Raw genomic sequence first — 19029 nt, 5'->3', positions numbered from 1 at the left:
CAGGCGTGCTTTGGGGACCAGCCAGGATGATGCAAGCTGTCTGTCTCAGAGGCTGTCACCAACTCACAATTTTCATTAAATTGATTTGCTTTCATTAGAGCATGGCGTATTCGTGTGCTAGGGCTGCTGTGACAAAGTACCACAGACTGGCCGCCTAGACAACAGACATTGCTTTTCTCCAGAACTGTGGGGGCGGGGGCGGGCAGGTGTGTTCTCTCCTGAGACCTCGCTTCTTGGCTTGCAGATGGCTGTCTTCTTGCTGTGTCCTCACATGGTTTTTCCTCTGTGTGCCTGCATCCCTGCGTCTCTGTGTGTCCAAATTTCTAAGGACACCAGTCAGATTGGTTTAGAGGCCAACAAGTGACCTCGTTTTAACTTTCTTTCTTCTTTAAAGACCCTCTCTCCAAATACAGTCACGGTCTGAAGCACTGGGGCTTAGGACCTCAACAAATGAATCTGGGGAGGGTCACAATCCAACCCATAACATAGCGGTACCATGTGACACTCTTACGACCAAGGGCATCGACAAGAAATCAACAGAGATGGTCTTTTGTGATGTTTGCAGTCAGCGCTCTGAGCAGCTGCTGGGTTCATGCTGCCTCCAGGCATGGTCCTGGCCGAGCCATGTGGCACAGCTGCCCCAGCCAGCCATGGGAGAACAAGCCCAAAGGGGCAATTCGGTCCTCGAGACCCCCAAGGGATTGCCTTTGGCCAACTGCAGCCACCCTTCGCTGATTCACTCAACAAACACTGAGCTGAGAGCCTGATTCAGGCTCTCACCTCAGCTTTGAACCTTCTCCTCAGAGCTCTTCCTGCCTCCCCTCTTGCCCCTTGCCAGTGCAGTGCATTCCCATGGACTGCTCCGACATGCAGCTCTCGTCATCCTGTTTCTCCCCATTTAAAGGCTTCCAGTGGCTCCTCATCGCCTCGTCCCATATTAGATCTCTGTGGTGCAGGCCCCGCGTTCCTGGCGACTCTGCTCCGTGCAATCACACCAAGCTGCAATGAGTCACGGCAGAAGCCGTGGTGTTCCATGCCTGGCAAACTCATCTCAGACCCAGCTCAGGATTCTTGTCCCTTCTAAGGCCTTCCCTGAACCCCTCAGGCTCAGCTGAGCTCCCCTCCACAGGGCCCCCCCCACCGTGTTGCTTAGATGCGCAATGTGTTGCTGAAAACAGACTTGCAGGACTGCTTGTGCCAAGGCAGGGCTGCAGACGGAGCGTGCTGCAGGAAGGTACAAAGGTGCAACCCTCAGTGACGGCTCTTCCGGACAAAGCCTTTGACGGAACAGTTCTGGCATTTTATCTATGGTTTCACGCTATTCCTTCCCTTCACTGTCGCACACACAGTTCACCCTCTTGAAGCAAAGAGCGTTAGACTGAGGCTAAAGAGCCACCACTTCCAGAAGCATTTCCCTTTTTGTCTCAATCACACTGTTTCTGAAACCTGCCCCTCTTATTACCTGTACCAGCACTTTTCGTTTTTCTGTTGTGTACACATTTTTTATAAAATAAGGGCAAAATGCAATAAACAGTGATGTTTTACTTTTTTTTTTTTAAATAAGAGAATTCTTTCCCTTACTATGATGTTATCTAAAAGCCCACTAAATAACCCAGATAAACACGAGGCCCTGGGGCGCCTTGCTGGGGTGCAGTTTGAAAACCATGCCATCGCTCCCCCACCCCTACCCTGCAACTTCTGTGCGGCTGGAATTTGATGCAGGCAACGCCCTCCCCAGAGAACTTGAGACATTCTTGGCTTGGGTGTGAGTGGACAGTGACAGGTTAGGACCCTCTGGCTGTTGGTGACAGAAGCTCGGCTCAGGTGAGCTTGCACAGAACCAGGAGTCTAGTCGCTCATGTATAGGGGTGAAATGGACTTGGGGGCAGCCAGGGCCAGGGGCCTCTACCCCAGGCGACCCTAGGCAGCTGGGAGCTCCCAGGCTCACAGCTCTGAGTATGGAGGGGGTGAGGTCTGACTCCCCGACCTGCAGTTCCCACTAGGATCACAGGCCTCAAGGGATGTCTTCTAAAAAGAGGGGCTTTCTGCGCAGAGAGGAAACAGTGAGCGGCCAATGCAGCAGTGTTTTCTAGACTTCATTAAGTCTCGCCATGAAAAATTAATTTTAAATTGCATCCCTGTATGTAGAGTCGCAGAACCGCACCAGAAGTTTTATGAAACAATATGTACCTCTGCCACACACACAACACTATCTTTAATTTAATTGTGGGATGCAGGGGTGCCCACAAAGTCTTCGTGCAGTTTTAAATTTTAATAACTTAGGAAGGGTAAATGCTACAAACCTCCAAAACACATCAGTTGAATATTTACTTATTTAAATGTCTTTTGCACTCAGTTTCCTGACATTTGAAAGCTGTTTTTCATTTTAATTCTTTGCAACGTACCAGAATCTAGACGGATCGGTAGATGGAGGAATCCTCTCCTCGGGCACCTTGGAGACCTGGTCAAGACCCTTGAGGTCACGTCCAAACTGTCACATGAGCATAGAGTCCTCGTGAGATCGTAAGGCTGGAACGACCAAGGCAAGCCCTTCAGTCACTGACCATCAGCCCACGGGTGCTTTTTCCGAGTCCGAAAATCAAGTAAAGCCATGTTTAGCACTAAAAGTGGTGTTACATGAATTTGAGCAAGAAACATCAATATATTTAAAATGTAAATAACAAAGCTTTCAAATGTCGTTTTTGGGTAGCATTTATGCTTTTGAAGTTATTAAAGCTTAAAGTTATTCAAACTTCACTAAGACTTTGGTTGCACATTTCTTTAAATACTAGCAGCAACCTCTAGATTGCTTTCACCACCTACCAAGTGGGTCACTACGAGTTTACAAAGCACCGCACTTCCAAAGTCAAGTGCAAAATCCATACGTAGACCAGCCTCTCCCCAGGAGGGCGTTGGCAGGTCGACCGACGCCAGGTCCCTTTGGGATGACAGCGTCTGCCTCGCCTCTTGCCAGTCTCACCCTGGGTGGCAATTATGTGTGTATATTTCTTTCCTGCTGGACCAGGAGTTCCTTAAGGACAGGGACTGTGCTTGTTTCTCTTGTTTTTCTTTTATCTTTGTGTCCCTCGCACATAACAGGAGAATCCACCTCCTCTCTAGTCTCAGCCTTGGGCTTATTTCTGGGGTCCAGCCCTGAGTAGGGTAATGGCTATTTATCTCTTTTTCTTTTTTCTCTTTCCTTTTTAAATAAAGAAAAAAAAATAGCCCAATCTCACAGTTCAGAGACCCCGCTGGGTAGCATTTTTAAAATATATTGAGTGATTCATGCATATTATTAGAAAACCCAAATTATAGTGAAATGTATAAGATGGAAAGGACGGGCTGCCCGCCTGCTTCTCCCTCCGAAGGCGGCCACTGTAACAGCGCCTTGGGTGTCCTTCCAGAAAACCATTTCCCTGCCTTTATGAGCATATATGTGCACTTCCGTTTTGACATCTACGCCCAAAAGATCGCACTCCTCACACTGTGCTGCCTCCTGCTTTTTCCCCTTGGCAATTTATCTGGATGCACTTTTCACATCAGTGCGTACAACTGCCTCCTTTTTAATGCACAGAGCTGCATGGTAGACATGGTCTGTAATATGTTTAACCCGCTAATATTTTGGTGAACATATTAGCCTAATATATTTAACTATAATATATTTAACTCTACATGCAAACATTTAGTTGTTTCCAGCTTTGTCTTTTCTGCTGCACACAGAGTCATTGTATAAAAACCCAGATAGATGGTTTCCAGCCCTAGAAATGGGTTTGCTGGGTCAAACAGGTGTCTCCTTTCCCTGCCCCTGAAGAGGCCTGCCTCCTCCCGCAGCCACAAAGACGCTTTGCTGTGTGACATTCATGGGGCATCTGGACCCCCAGGCTGCAGGTCCTGACCAGCGCTCAAGGCAGCGTCGCTCACATTTACATGATGCTGAAGCTTAGGGGGAGAAGAGCCAGCTCCTGTCTCCTGCCCTGCTCCTCCTGCTGCATTTTGTGTGGTCCAGAGAGAGAAAGTCACAGCAACAAACACAAGGCCATGCGGGGTTTGCCACCTTTGACCAGCTGGTGGGGTTGTGCAAGCTTTGCCTCCCAGCTTCACTGGCTCTGTTGTTATGGAGCCTGCCTGATGCTCGTGACTCCTGCTGAGGCTGCAAACTGCTAGACGGGAACCAGAGTCCTAAAGGCCTGAGTTTGGATTCGTTTGCCGTGCTGCCTTCTCCACTGTAGGGCAGCTCATTCACGTTTGTGTTCCCGTCTTGAGCCTGCAGTGATTCCCATATTTGCCCACTGCGCTTCTAAGTCCAGCTCCTTGGGCTGCACGTCCCCTCACACGCCCTTCAGTCCCTTGTAGCCTGAGCAACGGGCACATCCTTCTCATCCCCCAACATTCCTCCAGGTTGAAGTCACTCCTTCCTTCTACCAAGGCCATCCCGGGACATTCCTCCAGCCATCTGTTTATTGTGTCTGTGCGTGGGAGAGAGCCGGGCTGAAGGAGGTAGAGCTCCAATTTGGGAAAATGGACAGTGAAATGGTTAGGGCTAGAAACGACGTTAGAGGAAGCAGACACGGAGCCTGCAACCACGAATGCAGCTTCTCGGTGATGCCCAGCCCAGCCTGGGCCCCAGAGAGCCTGCCAGCTTCTCTCTTGTGCCTCTTGTTCCACTCACTACACTATAGTGAGGGGTGGAGTCCCCTGTCCACTTATCAAAATGGCATCCAAAGGCTTTGACCAGCACCCACCTGAAAAGGGTAAACTGACTGAGGGGCACAGGTCAAAACCTCAGCTCCTCTGCCCAGACTCCCCCAATCATCTTGGCCAACTGGCATTTGCGCTGACGTCACAGGTTTCTAGTGACCTGCCAGCTGACTGTGGCCCCCATGTGGGTCCTCCCAGCCACACTCAAAGGACAGACCAGTGCTGTGCATGGTCAGGCTGGCCATTGCCTGCCCCCCACCTCCCTGACATTCTGCCCAATACTGCCCATGCCCCTGAGATGGTCACTCACTTCCAGTCCCCATGGTGCTGCAGCACAGCTGTCCTATGAGTGGGCCCAGGGTTCAGGTTGCTGTTACTGTGGGGTCAAACCCCGGAATGACAGTATCAAGGAGTAAACCATGGCAAGCTCTGGGTGCCTGGGCACTGACCCCTCTCCTCGTCTTGCAGGAGGAGGAGCAGGAGCAGGACGGCGAGGAGGGCCCACCCCAAGCAGGACCTGAAGAAGAAGACGGTGAGTGGGACCCAGCCTCTCCCCGCACCTCACTGCCCCTCACTCTGGCCGTGGAGGCAGGGCTACACCCTGGTTCCCTGGGATACCAGACGAGAGGAGTGGGTGCAGGGTGAGAGGAGAGGGGAGAGGCCCCGAGGACACCCAGGCCAGAGCCTGGCACCCCTCCGACCTCTCACCCTTCTGCATCCATCTCCCTATCCACCTCCTTTGCTCCTTCAGTCTTCACTTTCGAGTCTCTCCAAATACAAATGCGAGTGTCTCCAAATAAAGGTGACCCATCTCGTGAATGAGCGAGTGCCCTGACCTTCTGTTTCCTGCCTCTTAGCTCCCCTCTCATCACCGCTTCATGCATTTCACATTTCTCTCCAAATATCTCTGACCTATTTTATGGAGAGTAAAGCCGCTCACAAGGCCGCTGCCCGTGCTTTCCACAGAATAAAGGCCCCAGGAGAGGAAATGCCTGATTGCTGAGCAGCTCCAGCTAGCTAGCCAGACCTCCCTGACTGTCAGATTCCAGGCGGCCAGGGGAAGAAGAAGGGAGTGCCCAGGAGCATTGAGAAAAGGAACAGAGTCGAACTTGACCGAGTGGAAGGCCACGGTGTGTTTGCCCTGGGCACCCGGGGGCAGCGCCCCTGGACAGACAGGGACACAACCAAACACAGCATGGGGGGCTTCTGTTAGATCTATCCTGTTTTATTTCTTTAAAAAAACCCTGAAGCAAAAATAGCAAAATGTCAACATTTGTTATATCTGTATGGCATTATTACCTGCTGCGCTTTTGTGTATGTTTGAAATATTTCATAATTTTTTAAAAAGTGAGACTGTTGCTGTCACTTTAAGTCAACTGTTGGCAGGAACAGTGGAAAGAGGGCCGCAGGAATGCAGTACCCACAGGCGGAGGCTGCCGGCAGGGCAGTGGGGGTGGCTGGGGCCCACAGCCTCTCCCTGAGGCCGGCAGGTTTCCATCAATACAGCCTCAGAGGAAGGGGGAAGGGCAGGCAGCTGCAGGGGGGTGGCGGGTGGGGGAGTGGACACCAGCCCCTTACCAGGCGCTCTCTCTCCCAGCTGTTGGTTTTCCCAGATCATCTGCAGGAGCCGTGGCCCTGGCGTTTGTCTCTGCCACGTTAATGGATCCTGTCAGTGACTTGGGGACACAGAAGGCAAAAGCTGAGGCTGCTGGAGGCCCCTGAGCCAGGACAAGGGGAGGCTCAGCGGACCACTCTTCTGAGCCCCCCGCCCCACCATGTGCCTTGTTACTGGGTCCTCCCTCCTTATCCAACTGCTGCCTCTGGACAGCCCCCCACCGCCATCCCGCAGCAGCCTCCTGCCAGCCCTGACAAGGCGGCAGGAGGAGAGGTTTATGGCCCCAGCTGTCAGAAGGAAACAGGAGCGGCCCCCAGCCCCTCTGCAGTGAGCAGCTCAGTCCCCGAGGCTAATTGATTCATGTGGCTCAGACGCTTTCCCTAAGGATTCTGGATTCACATTAGACTGCAAGAGGAAGTCCCCCTCCCTGGGGGCTGTCACATCAAACCCTCTGGTCTAGCAAAATTGGGAGCGGCTGTGTGTCACTTGGTACACAAATGTGATTAAGTGAAAGGCTTTTCAAGTCGTTTGTTCTCCCTGGCTCAGAAAACATAAAACTAATCAGACCTGCCCCATAAATCGAAACCTTGAGTAGTACCCAGCTGGCAGCATTTTTTTATGTTTTATTTTCCCAAAACATACCAGCACAATGACCTTGATGTTGTGGGTAATAATGGGTTTTCTTTGTCTCTTGCCCCTTTTTGAGGTCCCGACTTGAGCACTGGTTTCCAGCTTGTTCTGAGACTGCTCTGTGTGATTCTGCCCCTATGGCAGCCTTTTCAGGGTTTTCATGGTGACCAAAGACCCAGGTCCCTCAAACAGCAGCCGCGGATACTCAGCACAGTTCCCAGATCCCAGCAGTGCAAGCCCTGTGCTGCTGGAAGCTCCTGATTCTGCGGCCCGGAGGGAATGGTGAAGTCTGGCCCTTTGCTCATCAGCAGGAGCCGAGCTCAGCCTGGAGGGAGGAGTTGGCCAACGGGAGCGAGGGTCTCCAGTCAGGAGGGAGGCATGGAGGCACCCTGTCTCTGCGCCAAGCCCCATCTCACTGGGAGGAAGAACAAGGCCTCCCATGGCCCCTCATTCCCCATGCCCTCCTGTCCCCTTGCTGTCTGCCACCCAGTGTCACTGGCCTCCTTGCTTTGTCGGACGTCTCCCCAGACACTGCAGGACTTGCCCCACCATCTAACGGTGACTCAGCATCATCTTCTGTAAAGCGCCCCCAGTCGTTAAACTTCCAAGCAGCCTCCTCCCCAGCTCCCTCTCCCCCGTGCTGTCCTTTCCTGCAAAGCTCATGACCAACTGCACACTCTGTACTTTAATTACTTGGTGTATGTTTTATTCATTGCCGAGTCCCCAGCACCTAGCATAGTGCTCACTAAATATTTGTTGAATGAACGAAGAGCGAATTACTTCTTGTACAAATGTGGTAACTGCTTCCTAAGGCGGGGCTTCAGTCCCAGGGCACTTGGCTGGGGTGAGGGAACGCAGGAAGATGTCCGCACTGGAGCCGGCCAGCTTCCTGCTCCTGAGCAAGGTTCTGGTGAGAGGCACACACAATGCCCACAACATAATGTTTGGGTTCTGAATTTGCATCCAGAACCTTCTTCTGTTGGCCCAGAGACCTGAATCCTAATCCGAGAGGCCATGGCCTTTTCCTCCCCTTGAGCCCACATCTGCCTGTCTGATCACTCGGGTGGCTGCCAGCTAGAGGAAGTCAGGTGGCCTGGCGGCAGGATGTGCAAGTGTGAGATTCCTGACATTGGAGTGACAGAGAGGTAAACCTTCTAGGACAGAACTGAAAAAGAACATCCGTGTGGGAGGGTGATTTGCTGGTCTCTGCATTTCCCCCACTCAATTCTTTATCCATTAATGGAAATTAGAGAAGACAAGCCATTCAGCCTCTGTCCCTGGGGCTGGCTGAGGCCGACCACCCTCACCTGCTGGGCTGAAGGACCACTTAAGGGCATGGCTCCCCGGTGGGACTCTCTCCATCTGGACACTCGGGCCAGGGGCATGTTCTGGAGCACTTCCCTCTTCTGCCCTTGCAGCCTGCGTCTTGTGTGTACTGCCTCCCTCTGGCCTGTGTGCCCAACGCCTGCCTTCACTCCATGTCACATGTCCCTACTTTCCTCTGTCCAAACCTCCTGCTGTGCCCTCATCAGGCCTCAAGAACTGCCCTTTGTTTGTTCAAAGGCAGCTATGCCTCCCCATGCCTGGCCTACGTGACACCCCTGGACTGCAGGACATGCATCCCCAAGCCCGGGAGACCGGACGATCTCGGCAGGAGGGTCCCTGTGCCGCCCTCTAGACCTGGGACCTGCAGAGAGGCAGCGGACCCAGGGCCTGGGCACAGCCCGCTTCCGGGAGAGAAGCTCCCCACGCCTGCCTGTGTAATTAGCCCAGCAGTAATGACGGGGCTTCAGGAAGAGGGGAGAAAAGCCTCACAGACAGTGGTTTGGCGAGAGCCTCTGCTGGAGTGGGGTGGACAGAAAGCTCTGTGGACCACTCAGCCTGGTCTTGGGAGGGAACCCTTGTTTGGTGGATGGAGCCATATTGTACAGGTGGAGGGCGCTGGTTTCTCTCCAGCTGTCTCATTTCTGTCTGTGTGTCCCCGTTTCGAGTTCCTAAGTTGCTGTGGGGTTTCCTGGAAAGGGGTGGGAGAAGGACCTGTCAGGTGCAGGTGGGGATGAGAAGGCAGTGTCATGAGAGTCCAGTCGCCTCCGAGGCTGGGGCAGTACCTGGGCTGGCGCTGGGTGTGTGGGGGGCCCTCTGCCCCCTTTGAAAGGGGGGTCCTCTCTGGCTGGGATGGTTCTTTGAAACTAACAAAGGGAAGGGGGCTCTGAGTTTTGGGGAGAGGCCCAACACCCACACCTCTCACTGGGTCTCCTCTCTGCAGGAGGAGAGGCCTTCTCCTTTAAGTACAGCCCTGGGAAGCTTCGGGGAAACCAGTACAAGAAGATGATGACCAAGGAGGAGCTGGAGGAGGAACAGAGGTAGGCGCCTCCCCTTCCTCTTGGGACTGCTCAGCTTTTGGCTGTGAGGCTCCAGGGAGCCCTGACCTTCCTACCCCCTCATTCAGGAGCCAGGAGAGGGGCCAGGCCTCCCACAAGCTCCGCCCCCTGACCCACTCTTCCATTTTCCTTTTAGGGGTTCTTGGCAGTATTCAGCCAGGCTCTATTTCCCCCGGGAGACAGTCCCCTTGGGCACTGGGAGGAGCTGGGGATGGGCAAGGGCAGCCAGCCGGGGCCCATCCCTTGCATTTCCCACCCTCCCCCTGCCAAAAAGGACAAAGCGAGATGCCAGGGAAGAGCTGGAGCAGATGCGGCTGTTCACTTGCACGTAGAGTTCATGACAAAACCAATCTGTCACTTGAGGACAGAGCAGGATTCTTCATGCTCACCCACTGGCAGCCCCCGCCCAGCGCCCGCTGCCACTTGTATCTGCGCTGCTCCGTGGAGCTGAGGCCATTGCAGCTGCGCAGCTGCTCATTATTTAGAATTGGGCTGTTCTCCCCACCCAGCCGGACACCTGCTGCACGCCCATGGGCTTCCCTGCCTTCCTGTCCACTCCATCCCGCCAGGGTGGCTAGGGAACACTCTGGAGGCAGCCAGACAGCTAGGGACAGGCCATGGAGAGGAGTGGTGGTCTGACCCTGAGCCCAGCCAGCTCCTGCACTCAAGCCTCCTGTTGCCTGGAGTCCTTTGGTTCAAGTGAAAGCCTAAAAGGGAGTCTGAATGGGAGCCGTGCGGTTTCCGGTTTCTGAGCCCTGGCATCCCCCAGGGGCTGTGGCGATCACCCTCACTTGCTAGCATAAGCTAAGCTGGCGTTCTAGGGTCAGAAAGGGAACTCAGCCACCCTTTTGTTACCGCTTACCACCCACCAGTATCCCTCAAAAGTCAGAAGCCGCTCGGCCCAGGAGAATCCCTGGGTGCCCTCCTGGAGCTGTCACAAGTTCTCCCAAGCCTGGCCCAGAAGGCCCTTCACCTGGGGGCAGAGGGGTGGCAGGTCCCCACGCCTCGGTGCTAACGTCGCTGCCTCTGGGCATGACCCGGTTTGCTGCCTTTATATTTCAGGATTGAGCTGACCTCTGACCTCACTTCCCTGTAGCAAGTTCCTTAGGTCCTGAGCCTCAAATATTCTTGCAAATCCTTTTGGTAAGGAGACTGACTTCTTAGACCAGTGATGCTTCCCTCATCCTGTCTGTTAATGTGCCCCCAACGCGACTGACGTGGTCTAAACCTCTGCTCCTCCACCACCTTCATAACCAATTAACACGTTTCTGGGCACCCGAGCCGACTCCTCCTCCAGCACAGATCACTGGGCCAACAGGCCTCCTTCCCAGGGCTGCGAGGTCCTGGAGGCCGAGTTAACCCAAGTCCCTGCTGGGCCTGAAGGGCCAGCTGGTGGGGCACTAGCGCCCCCTTGTGAGGCTGGCGGAGAACTGTCTTCCCCGGGACCGTGGGGGCTGAGGAAACGCACACGGTGTCACCCCTGCAGCTTTAGTCCTGTCCTACAAAGGTGACGCAGCTTGTAGAACAGTGCACGGCAGAAACCCTGTGCCCCCAGTTTGTGGGACAGGCGGGTTTTTAGTCCAGTGTGATAGGACCATGGCTGCGCTCCTTCCTTTCCCTGTGGTCTGTGGTTGCTTTCACACTGCAGTGGCCATGTGAGTAGTTGCAACCAAGACTCTTGGACCACAAAGCTTAAAAGAGTCATCATCTGGCCCTTTACAGAAAAAGTTTACAGCCCCTAATTTAAGGTTAGAGAGGGCTTGACACACCTGTGGTCCCGCAAAGGTCCCTGTGGACAGAGGCTGTGGCCAGGACCCTGGCTTAGTCTGCGTGCTCAGGTAGGTGTGCACTGCAGGTTTGAGCGACGATCAGAAGAAAGACCAGTCAGTGGGCTAGATGCCAGGCCTTGGGCCGGGGGTCAGGCTGCCACTGCCGCTGGGTTCAGAGCTGGGACCTGGAGAATGTGGGCGGAAAGTCCCTTTTCCGTTGTGTTCAGACAGCAGACTCTGCATTGCCCAAGAGGGTCTTTCCATACGAGATCTTTGGGGGTGTCTAGACCACTGATCCACACTTTGCTATTCCATGGGGTCAAGACTGGGCCAGAGTGCTGCTCCTGGGGTGAAGGAGGGGTTCTCACCGCCTCGTCTGCAGGCTGTGGTTATCACTGGGGTGCCCCGAGTTGAGGAAGGACTGGTGGGCTTCAAGGCCTTTGAACGCGGTCCTCACAGGGTGGGGCTGGAGTTCACGTTCATTTTCATTACTGCCCCTGCCCAGCATGCTCCCCATGGCATCTGACGTGTCTGCCTGTGCCATCTGCTTGCTCCCTCCTGCCCCTGCATGTGGTGAGCCCACGTGGCGCTGCATGGGGCCTCTTGATGCCCACCCCTCCTGTGGCTGCCTCTGTTCCTCGCATGGCGATGCTTGGGGTTGCAGAGGCTGGGAAGTTTGGCTTTGTCTTTTCATCTACAGCACGATAGTTCCCATGGGGACCAGCAGAGCTGACAGGTGTAAGACAGTTCTGGTCCTAGCTGAGTCCAGGAAACTGCCCTGGAATCATCAGAATGAAAAATTACATGTATATTACTGTCCAACCACTAAAAGCACAGGCCGGTGAAAAGTATGCTCTCTTCTTTGCCTGTCTGATTCTTCCCAACCAACTCTGGCTGTTTCTAATTCCTTTCCTGGCACTCAGGGTACTAGCCAAGTTTCCAGCTAGTTAACAAATAAAAGCTACAAGTCCCTGACTTTAAATGTATTAACTCAGCCGATGCAGCAGGATCGAGAGCCTAAATATTTAGCATTCGCATGATCCAGCAGTCCCCAGAAGCCTCAGTTTACAAGTTTCCAGGGCATGGCATGTAGGAAGCAGGACTGAAAGCAAGAGACCCCAAATTTGTTCCTCCATGTGTTTAATCAGGCACTCCCATCCTTGGAACTGCTCACAGATCAGACTCCTTCCGCACTGGGGGCAGAAAATGCTGAGGTTTGTAAATCCAGAGGCAGCTGCTGCTTCAGAAAGACCCGGCTTTGTCCTTGTCTGCCCACTTCCCCCTGGGCCTCCCCTGGGGCCTGGCTCATGGGCATCCTTGGCATTGCCTCTACCTGGCGGGGGCAGTCCTCGGGTTCCCACTGCAGCTCCCCTGGGAGATGCCACATCATCAGAGTGTCGCTGAGACGGTGGGTGCGCTTGCAGGCTCGTGACTCCTCACCCCAGCGAGATGCTGTCCCCCTCACCCCAGAGCAGGTGAAGCTAGAGAGCTCGGCTGGCTTCTACGTCAGCAGAGAAAAGGAAAAGCGCCACTGTCCACTCCTCTCCTTGTCCACCATCCGTTCTTCCCACCTTCTGCTCTAGGGGAAGAGTGGAACCCAGGTTGTAGATCAGGCTGGCTCTGATAGATGAGGCCCCGGGACCCCAGCACCCACTCCATTCTGACGGTCTCTGGGGCTGTGCTGACCTTTCTGGAAGTGGACATGAGTCTAGTGGAAGGGGTTTTATATGGCATAATGGGCGAGTGTGAGGAGGTGGACGAGCCCTGGCTGTGGGGTATTCTCCTGATTTCTGCCGCCTCATGTGTCCGTGAACGAGCCACTAGAATTTCCAGAAATCTGCGCTGACTCTGACTTCCAGAAGAGGGTGCCAGAGGGACAAAATCAAATCCCGTGGCTCCCTCCGCGCGGCTGTGTGCTTCTGTGTGTCCTTTAGGAAAGGTGGGCATGGCGTTGGCCTCATCTGAGGGAGCACGCATCCTTGGGTGCCGGAAGGGACAAAACCCAGCCAGCGGAAATAGGAAATAATCTAGGGTGACGGGGCCACAGAGCAGCCACACTGCCAAAGACCAGAAGCGTCCAGTATCTGACCAGCCTAACTAAGTGTAGCATCTAACCTGCCCAACTACCTAACGTGGGACCTGACCTGCCATCTAAATGCCTCGCGGGCAGGGAAGGGGTGGCCATGGAGGGCCCGTCTGGGTCCTGGCAGGCTGGTGGAATGGACTATCCTGCTGCAGGTGATGAGAGACACGCTGCCCCTTGTGTGTCTCAGAAAGCGGCATCCAGCCGGCTTCTGCAATCCCGAACATTCTCCTTCCTCAGCCCCGTATCCCCCTTTCCTCTCCCGTGGTCCTAGTAAGATGGAACGAGTGAAATAAATTCTCTTTTCTCCCCATTTCTCTTTACAGAACCGAAGACTAATGAAGTTGTCCTTAGCCTCCTCCCAAGGCTTTTCCTTTGGGCATCTTAAAAGCTTGAGAGATAAAACGGAAACCCCCAGAGAGGAGCCATGCGGGCTCCGGGGCGCGTCTTGCCTCCATAAGTCCACTGGGACATAGACCCTCAGTAGGGCTTTGCCCTTGGCTGGGACGACCCGGGAATGGCCTTGGCGCCCCCAGTGTAAGGTGTTCCCCGTTGTGTGGATTGCTTTGTTAAGCTGAAGGGTTGTAAGAGTTTGATCTCACATCCTGGACTTCGATTTTTCTTATCACTCAACCTTGCTCCCCACACACCCTTCACACCTGAGGTATGGCCATTGTCAGCAACTTCCTCATTTAAAATCAGTATAGTTTCATTCCAGCCCTCCTGCTTTTTCCTTCACTGAAGCCAAACCGTGAAAGACTGTGAGGTGCGATGGGCAAATGAGATGGAGCTGCGTGTGCTCACTAGCTGGGTCAGGCCGGGTCGACGGCCCTCCTTTCCCTTGGGGCTCACTCCCCCCTCTCTCTGGCTGGCTCGGGTGTCGGGGGAGAGACGCCATATTGATGACGGGCGCAAAGGACCAGTGCCAGCTATTGATTCCCGTTGTCCTTGTCTCTCACTTAGGGGAGACTCGAATCCGGCCCTCTTGTTGCTAAGAGGCCTTTTCACCCATGTTCTTACCAGCTCAGCCGAATCTCCACCTTCGCTTTGGCAGAAGCAATAATAATAGTGTTCGCTTAAAATAGATTTCTTGACGACGCCTTCTCCTAGAAGGATTCATAGATGAGTTAGAACCTCACCAGATAATCAAATCAGTCCCAGATTTGTTTCTTGGAATTTTATATTTGACAATATTTATACTATACCAAACTAATCTGCAGTTTTTAGATGTGTTGATGAAAACATTTTTTTTTAAGCAATAAGTTTATAGAAATTTTTTTCCATTTAATGGAAGGCTGAGAAATGTCCAAGGTCAACCCCTAGGGCAGTTCGTTTCCAGTGACCTTCTCCTCTGGGTCTAATACCCTAGGTTCAGGGACTTAGGGCAGAGCAGGCAGTGAAGGAACAGGCACACAGAGCTCCGTGACAAATAGATGCATTCTGTGAGCCAGGTGTCCCCACACAGCAATAGTAATGTCCTCCACGCTGGGATCTCATTGATACAATAGGAGGTGACTCCCTCCAGGCTAGTTATCTAAGTTCATCTGGAAACTCTCTGAACGTGGCTCGTAGGCTCCGAGCCTCCTGTGCTCCTGGGCTGGGATCTGTGTGTCAGCCTTTTTGTTCAGTCCAATAAACTTTGAGTAGCTGATCTTGATTACTGTGTGTTTTTTCAGTTTTGCTTTGTTTTAAAAGAATAACCTCCCTTGGACCCATTTTTGTGAGCTCGCTCTCATTTTGATGCCTGTTACTCTCCAGCAGAGTATGAAGTCACACATCTATCCTGCTAAAAATATGCAAGCACCACAGCCATCAAAAACACAGGAGAGGGGCCAGCCCAGTGGCGTAGTGGTTAAGTTTGGCACACTCCACTTTGGTGGCCCAGGTTTGCAGGTTTGGATCCCAGGTGCGGACCTACACCACTCGTCAGCCATGGTTTGGTGACATCCCACATACAAAATTGAGGAGGATCGGCACAGATGTTAGCTCAGGACAAATCTTCCTCAGCAAAAAAAAACAAAAAAACACAGGAGAGAATTTGTGTTCCCTCTGGGTGCCCACAGGTACATCTGGATGGTGGTTCCACCCAAGGAGCTAAACGCACACCCTTTCAATTCCCAGTAGTTTCTTCAGGCAGTAGAGTTCAGAGTACTTATCGTAGGTTCCTTCTCCTCCAGACAGGAAAACAGACTGCAGAAATCACTCTCCCGGGGTGATGGAGAGAGGCTGGGATCTGGGACTTTGGTATTTCAGCTCCTAGATCCTGCTCTAGTCAGAAAACCAACTGCTGGGTGGGAGATGCGGGGTTAGTGCAGAAGAAATACGTTAGGACAAGTGTAAGACCAGACATTGGGACCCCCCCCGGCAGTGTTGGGGTGCTGGCCCAGCAGGGCCACGGTGGCTGGGCGCTGTGCTCAAGGCCCGCCCGCTATGCTGGACCTGCACTGACTTTAGCAGAGCCAGCTGCAGGCAGGGGCTGAGAGGGCCGACGCTGCCCTTTGGTTTACATCCTCTGAAGGGGGCCCGGGCCAAGCGGGTGGTGTGGTGTGGAGCGAGGGGCCGCAGAAGCCTCACCAGAATCATGAGACGGTGCCAGCGCGCCGTGCCCAGCCATGTCACAGCACAGCACCAGAGCAGAACAAACAGGACCTAACTGTGCCCTGGTTTCCACAGCAGAGTTTCACCCCTCGCTTTCATGTTTGCGCTCATGGGAGTGGTCCTGTGCCAGTCGGATGGTGTGGCGGAGCCTCATAAAGATAACAGAACATCACTCCCAGCTGCCCAGCTTGTGTATAATAAACATAAAGCCGATCTCCAGCCAGGCCTGTTCCCTGGTGGGAGGGGCAGGGCCCTCGCTGGCCATAAGGCGTCCTTGTGCAAATTAGAAAAAGGCGCCCCTCCCTCTGGGCAGCGAAACCCCATGCCCACCCTTGCCCCTTGGCCAAGCATGCTGCTTACACATCTGTATGCTCCCATTTCCCAGCCTACAATGGTTTTCCTTCCTTCACTTTTTGCTCATCCTCTGAACCAAGGCTGTTTCCAACATTCCTTCAGAGGCTCTCCAGCCACTGAGCAGAACACATCTTCTTCGTTACCTCACTGTGAGACGTGCCGTCAACATTACAAGGAGGTTGGGCCCGCCCCGTGGCAGAGTGGTTAAATTCGCGTGCTCCGCTTCAGCGGCCCAAGGCTTCGCCAGTTCAGATCCTGGGCGTGGAGATGGCACCGCTCATCAGGCCATGCCGAGGCGGTGTCCCACATGCCACAACTAGAGGGACCTGCAACTAGAATATGCAACTATGTACTGGGGGGCTTTGGGGAGAAGAAGAAGGGAAAGATTGGCAACAGATATTAGCTCAGGTGCCAATCTTTAAAAAATAAAAATGAAAAAAACATTAAAAGGAGGCCCGAGGGGAAATTGAAGCACTGAGAACCTGAGTGATGACTGGGGGTCCCTCATCTCCAGAGCAAACCCAGGTTTTCAGAACCCTCACATTGTGTTTGTTAGACCAAACCAGCTCCCGTGTTTTGCGTGGGTTTCATTTTAGTTTGACTTCCTTCTTAGTCTGGAGAGCGAACACAGTCACACAGGCGGGAGGGGTGTCCCAGCCCTACGGATGCGTGGTCTCTCTCCCTTTGGGTGGGGAGCATCTTCTTCCTCTTTATCCTTTCTTCTCAACAGAGTTCAGAAGGAACAGCTGGCAGCCATCTTCCAGCTCATGAAGGACAACAAGGAGACGTTCGGCGAGATGTCCGACGGCGACATGCAGGAGCAGCTCAGGCTGTACGACATGTAGGCTGCCCGGCCCGGCAAGACGCGCCGACTGCTGACCCGGGACTCCGCCCTGATGCGCGACCCGCGGCCCGAGCCCCTGTGACTTTCAGACTTTTGTAGGCTTCATTCTATCTTAGATACGTAGATGCAGATGTATATTATATACGGATTTGCTCTGGCCTTTCAATTTATATATCATTTTACAGGATTCAGAATTGTCGTCTTCAGAGGAGAAAATCCTGGACTCCTTTGGCTTCTGCTGCTGGTGAGGGTGCACTGTCACACAGGTGACCCTCCGAGGCTGTCTTCTGATCCAGGTTAAATCTTCTGTGCAGATCCAGGGCAGGCAGCAGCCCCGAGGGCCACTGGAATGCTCAGCCCCCCAGCACCGGGTAGGGAAAGGATTCAGGGGTGCTACGGGGACGATGAGCATCAGGGCCTGCTGCCTGAGTGTTCAGGCTAATAACGCTACACTCTCACTCTGCCTTAGAAGGACTTCTGGAAGCTTCTGTAGCTGTATGGAAGCAAGCAGTAGGGGAACATCTCTTAGCAAAAAGTCTAACTCAACACTCACTTTCCGTTCTGAAACAAAACAATAGGATCAGAGTTAAGACCTTCTAAGAGTTTCTCTCATTTAAGCATGAGACTTACACTACATATAATTAAAGACTTACATGAGAGCTTACAACGCATCTAGAACTATGCTAGACACTGTCAATAGACAAGATACGCCATGCGACACGATCCCTACCTCTAGAGAGATTAGCATCCTTTAGAGAAGACAGGGACATGTGCAAGAAAGAGAACCTCACCAGACAGCATTCAGTAAAACAGCACGATGAGCTCACAGGACAGTGTCTGGGCTCCTTCAGAGACCCATAAATTCCTGTGCGTCAGTGAATGCATGATGACGGAAATAACAGCGGTTCCTCTGTGCACACAGGTCCTGCTTCTGATCAGCCCATTGGCAGAAAAGTTCATAGCAAGCCGAGTTAGGGAGGGTATGCAAAAGAGAGAACCCATGAAGTTCTTCTAAATACATTTTATTTGCTGAAATAAAACTAAATCAACACACTGAATTAAGAGAAGCAGTGGCATTTTGTGCACCTCAAGGCGGAAATTATCCTGGGGAAAGAGTGAACCTTCTTCCATCATCTCCTGCTTGCTAGAATTTTCTGGCCCCCTCCCTGTTGTCATTGTGATTCCTTTTGCTTCTTTGCTGAACCGCACAGCAGGAGGGTCTGCTCCCTGTGTCTGTTGCTATATCCAAATGTCAGTGCTTTTTTCCAAGTTATTTTTATCTTTTTTGTCACAGTTTTGAAAAATTTTTATGATTTAAGAATTGTCTGGGGCCCACCCCGTGGCCAAGTGGTTAAGTTCACGTGCTCTCTGCTTCCGTGGCCCAGGGTGTCGCCGGTTTGGATCCTGGGCACAGACCTAGCACTGCTCATCAGGCCACGCTGAGGCGGCGTCCCACACAGCAGAGCCAGAAGGACCTACAACTAGAATATACAGCTGTGTACCCCAGGGCTTTGCGGAGAAGGAAAAAGAAAGAGGACAACTGGCAACAGATGTTAGCTCAGGGCCAATCTTTCAAAAGAAAAAATTGTCCCCTTTCTCAGGTCCCAGGGACCCCCTTGTGTCGTCTTCTCTCCCTGTCCCCTAAGTGCACGTCCGCAGGCAGGGCGTCTCTCCCGGGCTACACTGCAGAGCTTGCACTGCCTGCCCTTTATTTCCCTTTCCTCCTCTCCTTCCTCGAGTCCTTCTCTGATTATACCAAACAGGATGACTCCTGGGTGGGTGCCCGAGTCAAAATCCTCACAGCTATGGGAAAGGTCAGCTGAAGGAACTTTCATATACTTGGATCAGCTAAGATGTTCCGACTGCAAAGAACAGAAAACTCCAACTCAACTGTCTTAAACAAGAGGAGGGCTAGGTGACACGAGGAGTCCAAATGCAGAATGGCTGCAGGCCCAGAAGAGTCAGGGCCCAAGCTGCAATTTTAGCTCGGTCTCCCTCACATTGCAGGCTTTTGTCGCAGACTAGCTCATGGTCGCAAGATGGCTGCAGGAGTTCAG

The 19029-nt window shown here is 53.0% G+C and overlaps 1 protein-coding gene across 3 annotated transcripts in view; it reads left to right on the top strand.

Annotated features, from left to right (window-relative positions):
- The window catches only part of MXRA7 (matrix remodeling associated 7), a 28682-nt gene extending 10652 nt beyond the window's left edge, over nucleotides 1-18030 (top strand). The window contains exons 2-5 of one of the 3 annotated variants that reach the window (XM_044745354.2): nucleotides 5167-5230; nucleotides 9210-9306; nucleotides 10387-10467; nucleotides 13503-14833. In XM_044745354.2, the coding sequence (XP_044601289.2) occupies nucleotides 5167-5230; nucleotides 9210-9306; nucleotides 10387-10420 (195 nt within the window). In that variant the 3' untranslated portion in view covers nucleotides 10421-10467; nucleotides 13503-14833. Of the gene's footprint in view, nucleotides 1-5166; nucleotides 5231-9209; nucleotides 9307-10386; nucleotides 10468-13502; nucleotides 14834-16858 lie in introns of those variants that run through there. The other 2 variants (XM_014839618.3, XM_044745355.2) reach the window with 2 other exon arrangements.
- Nucleotides 18031-19029: the final 999 nt, after the last annotated feature.

Source organism: Equus asinus, chromosome 13 (genome assembly GCF_041296235.1).
Source record: "Equus asinus isolate D_3611 breed Donkey chromosome 13, EquAss-T2T_v2, whole genome shotgun sequence".
In the NCBI taxonomy this organism is placed as follows: domain Eukaryota; kingdom Metazoa; phylum Chordata; class Mammalia; order Perissodactyla; family Equidae; genus Equus; species Equus asinus.
The sequence above is the reverse complement of the archived record's forward strand: the minus strand, read 5'-3'. Positions and strand labels throughout refer to the sequence as shown.